Raw genomic sequence first — 5,718 nt, forward strand, 5'->3', positions numbered from 1 at the left:
CTTTATTGATCCTGCAGAGGAAATGTTGTTGTATGGCAGTACATGCAGTAAGAAGCAAAAGATACATACAGTACATAAAGTACAGTACATCTGGAAGTGTTCAAGTGTATAGAGATAGTACACTACAATCTCTTCTAATACTATTCACTATTCTGAAGAGCCACTTACTAACTACTTGTTGGTGCTGGCCTGGGTGAAATGAAAATTTTGCTGAATTCGTGGATTGCATTTTTGGATCGCTCATATGATCCTTTTCACCAACGTGAACACCATGCACTATGGAAGTAGGCCTACTGATCTGTCAATCATCCGTTGCAGTAGCAGTAGTCTCATGAGCCAAATTCCAATACCCCAAATCTCTGCTCAGTCAGTCACTCATACTCTGTCCTCCTCTCCAGCTTAACATGGAAATAGTTTTGGAAGAAAAACAGCGTTTCCACTTTTTTTGAATGAATGTAGCCTTGGCCAGGAAGAGTTGATGTCTTCAGATGGTGTCCAACGATCATCTGGTGTTTCGACACTGAACACACCCTCCCGATGGTGGGTCGGCAGTGGTGGCCAAATCACTGCCCATCTCCTCCTCCTGGCCAAGGCGAAACTCCTCTCTCCTGCTCCATAAACCTGCTCGGTGTGTCACGGGTGACACACAGGTGCTTAGTTATACCAGTTATACCACTAGACAAGTCAAATTTACTGTATTCAAACTGTAGTAAAAAGTAATTATTACTTTAACTTTGCTCTGACATGTCAGTGTGCCACCGCAAGCCAAGCCTTTTGGTCTAATGGATAGCCTATAATTGTTGACACTATATGTATGTTGGTCTATGGCACCATGCTGACATGCCAACAACATGACTTTCAAGTAACCACTTGGCATCTGTATAAATGACCATAGAATTGCTTACCAGAAGTAGCATCATAAACATGACATGCAAAGACGAAGAATGCTGTAGGCCGATGTCTTATTTGGCAACCTGTTCTACAGCAGCATTAAATCAACTCATCCAAACTGTCTTGGAAGACAACAGAGCACACTCATTTATAAAGAACTTTCTAGAACAGTGTTTCCCAAACAAATGGGATCCATTTTGGGGTCATGGAAACATTCTGGGGTAAATCTGTCCTTTTTTCTATGCATATAATTACATTGATTTTCAACATTAAAAAAGACTGCACAACCTGTCATTGGAAATATTAAATATTATTTGGTATCAAATGTGTTTTGTCAGCGAATTCATAACTTGTTATGTGAAGGACATCGTGAACTGAAATAATACAGACTAATGCTATTTTACAGTTATTCAGTAGTTTATACAATGTGGTGCTGCTGAGCAGTAGGCATAATTCATAACAGGAGACAAGGGGACATGCATCATTACATCATTAATCTTGAGGTACCCGTTATTTCGGGGATTTTTGGGGAGCGCGTGCTTTCATGCACTTCAGTCTATGGCTCTCTTTGATCCCAGACACCTTGTCTGTCTGTCTGTCTGTCTGTCTGTCTGTCTGTCTGTCTGTCTGTCTGTCTGTCTGTCTGTCTGTCTGTCTGTCTGTCTGTCTGTCTGTCTGTCTGTCTGTCTGTGTGCTTTTGTGTGCTTGTGTATCAGGCGGACGGTTGTGAAGGATGACAAGGATTTCTTGCTCAGAGATCTGTGGGTCAGAGTATGCTGAGCAAGCCCAGAACACTGGGAGTTGCCAGCAGTATGGAGTCCGTTCCTATCTACACCAGGTACTGTAGAACACACAGACACACATTCACAAGGGTATCGAATACTGTGCATGCATTCATCCCAAACTCCATTTAGTCTCTTTGTGAAACCTGATAAATCATAACATATTGGATGTAGTTCAACTAATGCTGTGCTGTGTTATGTTTTTTTATTAAATTATTATTATTATTATTTTCTAAAACAAAGCTAACTGTTTCTACATGTTTTAACCCAGTTCTACGAGGAGTGCACAGCCTCCATCTGGGAACGTGATGAAGACTATCAGATTCAGAGAACGCCAAGCCGGTGGAGATCTTTACTCTGGAAGGTGAGCTGAGACATTTGGCTTTCTCCAACAACACTGGAGGTTTCCTTTAACTCAACAATCACGGCTACTGTAGCCGACCTGGTCCAGGTCGAAACACGTCCGTTGCCTCTGTCCACAGAGGTAAATAAATCATGTGAAAAGGATTTCCTTGTGTGCTGGCGACTTCTTCTTTGCCTAACATTAGGGGGTGGCAACTGCCATCCCCTGAAGCCCCAAATGACGCCCCTGAACACAGCCCAGTTCAGTACAGCTCCTTCGCCTCAACCTTTCTCTGTTCTCCCCCATTTCCTCTCCCCTCCAGGTCTGTCTTGCGTTTGGTACCCTGATCCTGTTTGCAGGCCTCATTGTTCTCCTGGTGGGCTATGCCACCTCTGCCAGGATTGAGGCCTTCGGAGAGGATGATCTCCTTTTTGTTGACAGGTACCATCTTGACAACATCTCAGTGAAAAGTAAAATATATTTCATTGCCTGGAGCATAACAAATTTATGTAGATTTTTTTTAAACTTATAATAGGAACACTAAAATGACACCAGAGCAATTCATGTACTGTATGTGGTAGAATATACAGTAGTGCCTAAAGTATGTTTTAATTTTAGTAATGTGATATGGCTGGTTTTCAGATTGAAAAGCGATCAGATGTTATTGAAAGGCAGGGAGCTAAGGCTTTCATATTCAGACATGTTGATCGTGCAGTACAAAGATTCCAGGAAAATCTAGATGTCTGTGATGATCAAGAATTTCAACGTCAGATTTTCGGAAATCTCTGAAAATGTTCTGCAAAATTCTAAACAAAAATAGCAGATCTCCAAGGCGTAGGCTTTAGGTTTCACTATTTTTTAATGAACCATCGTTAATATACAGTACTAAACAGTGGTGTAAAGTAACTAAGTACATTTACTTAACTACTGTACTTAAGTACACTTTTGAAGTATTTGTATTTTACTTGAGTATTTCCGATTTCACATAGGCCTACTTTTACTTCTACTCCACTACATCTCAGATCGAAATATTGTACTTTTACTCCACTATTATTTGAAAACTTTAGTTACTAGTTACTTTGCAGATATACATTATAACATCATAAAACATAGGCCTACATAAACCACTTTAGCCCTATTTCACTGTAGAACACACAGACACATGTTTGAAAATAGCCGATCTACAAGCTCACGACGCGTTGTGAACTTGTAGATCTGCTATTTTCAAACATTTTGTACTTTTACTTTTGGTGCTTTCAGTACATTTTGATGCCAACACTTTCATGCTTTTACTTAAAGGGTAAGACCACCCATTTTCAATATTGAACTATGTCATTAATATAATATAACTTAGAGGAGTTGTGTGGAAATAAAGTTCCCCCCCCCCTTCTGTGTTGCCTAGAACTGGAAGATTGATTTTGGGGTTTGTAAAGTACAACGGTGTGATGTCATCAAGTTGTACTTTACAATACAAAGCCCAAAATCAATCCTCCAGTTCTAGGCAACACAGAAGGGGGGGGACTTTTTTTCTATTTCCACACAACTCCTCTAAGGTATATTAATGACATACTGTAGTTCAATATTGAAAATGGGTTGTCTTCCCCTTTAAGTATACATTTTGAAATCCAGACTTTTACTTGTAGCGGAGTACATCTATACCGTACATTGCAGTATTGATACTTTTATTTTAGAACAAAATGTGAGTACTTTTTCCACCACTGGTACTAAAACACAGTTCATCTCCTGAACTGTGAATCTCCCAGCCATGCTGTCAGATTCAACCGTGCCCTGGATGTCTGCAAGCTGACAGGAGCTGTGTTGTTCTGCGTGGGAGGAACCTCCATGGCTGTGGGTCTCCTTCTGTCGGCCTTTGCCAAGAGCTACTCCAAAGAAGAACTATACCTCCAGCAGAAGTTTAAAGAGAGGCTGGCAGACCTGCAGGCTACAGTCGGTAAGCTTTCATTCTTCTAGGAACTCTATTCAGTTACTTAACCCTTAAGTTCTGTTCGGGTCATTTTGACCCGTTTTACATTTTCATTTGGAAAAAAAGGGTAAGCACTTTAAATGTTTTCCACCTGAAACTCACTGGCCTTAAAGATTCTTCTGAGATGAACATGTAAAAAAAAATGTTTGCACTACACCCATGCTACACCCCCCTCATATTTTTTGAACCTTAAGTGCTGTTCGGGTCATTTTGACCCGGAAGCACAAATGCACAGAAATACACAGTATTATGCCAAAACACAGACACACAGTCACCCCCACTTCTAACACCCTCCTTCCGAAGCCCCCCCTCCGAACCCCCCCCCACACACCTAACCCCCCCCCCCCCCTCCCCTGATGCACAAAAATACAAGGAATCATGTACAAACACAGATACACAATCACCCCTAACCCCTTACACCCCTTACACCCCTCCAACCCCCCTCACCTCACCCTTACCCCCTCCCCTCCAAACCCCCCAACCCAACCCCACCTCCCTCCACCAACCCCCCCGACCCCCCGGCCACCCCAGATGCACAGAAATAAAAGAAAGCATGTATACTAACACAGACACACAGTCACCTCCTGCGACGTGTTCTAAGTTTCTAGATCTGTATATTGACATGATACAACTCAAATATGTTCTGTACTGCAAAATGCTTCATATAGCAATGCTGCTATTGTTTCAGGAAACCCCATAACAAGAGCGCCGACCCCCGGAGAAGGAAAGGTGCCGGTCACTCTGTCCAAAGTCCAGAACATCCAACCGGTCAACACAAAATCAGAAACCTGACAACTGTTGAGATGAAGGGATCAAGAGGGGAATTTTGTCCAGTATGTGCATGTGCATTGTGTGTGTGTGTGTGTGTGTGTGTGTGTGTGTGTGTGTGTGTGTGTGTGTGTGTGTGTGTGTGTGTGTGTGTGTGTGTGTGTGTGTGTGTGTGTGTGTGTGTGTGTGCACGCACAATGTACTGTACAGTATGTATGAAGCCATATTTGTGTTTTCTTCTTTGAAAGGTCAGCTTACACGATTGATCTACTTGATCATCTTCATGTGCTTTGAAAAGGATATTACATTTTTAAGTGTAGACCTACCGGTACATGTATCTTTTCAAAACAGGCCTACTATTAATGTCAAAGCCCAATGCTAAATTCATCTGAGAACTTAGCATTCAACAAATACCAAAAATATACAACATAGTTGCTGACTGATTGTACAGTATGTGCATATCATACACAGGAAATCATTTTTGCGTTCTTATCCATGGGCGGAGCAGGACTGTCTGTGTGTGTGTGTGTGTGTGTGTGTGTGTGTGTGTGTGTGTGTGTGTGTGTGTGTGTGTGTGTGTGTGTGTGTGTGTGTGTGTGTGTGTGTGTGTGTGTGTGTGTTGTATCCATGAGTACACATCATTGCCTCAAAACCTCCTCTCAGCCCTGAAGAGTTGCCTTCACAGGTACAAGCAAAGATCTTGTCAATAACCCACATTTGTTATCAAAGCAGAGGACACATTGAAGTAGATTTGAATGGACGTGAAGGGCACATTTCACAGTGCTGTCTCCTGTCTACGCCTCCCCAGCCGTCTTCTTTCATTCAGTAAATCACCAGACAGAATCAATACCAAGCAAACTGGCAAAGAGAAGCTGCACAGATTTAACTAGACAGAAAGATAAAGCCAAGCTGTTTAATCACTCAACCATGATATAAATCTAGCATTCCTG

The 5,718-nt window shown here is 42.0% G+C and overlaps 1 protein-coding gene across 1 annotated transcript; it reads left to right on the forward strand.

Moving 5' to 3' along the window:
* Positions 1 to 1,624: 1,624 nt before the first annotated feature.
* Positions 1,625 to 4,792, forward strand: nrsn1 (neurensin 1; the record flags this gene model as incomplete). The annotated part of the gene is made up of 5 exons (XM_080749907.1): positions 1,625 to 1,729; positions 1,945 to 2,037; positions 2,339 to 2,457; positions 3,780 to 3,967; positions 4,689 to 4,792. 5 exons carry the CDS (start codon positions 1,625 to 1,627, stop codon positions 4,790 to 4,792), a joined length of 609 nt encoding a protein of 202 aa, XP_080606033.1.
* Positions 4,793 to 5,718: the final 926 nt, after the last annotated feature.

This window comes from Nannobrachium achirus (assembly GCF_963921795.1).
Source record: "Nannobrachium achirus genome assembly, chromosome: 2".
NCBI classification, from domain to species: Eukaryota; Metazoa; Chordata; class Actinopteri; order Myctophiformes; family Myctophidae; genus Nannobrachium; species Nannobrachium achirus.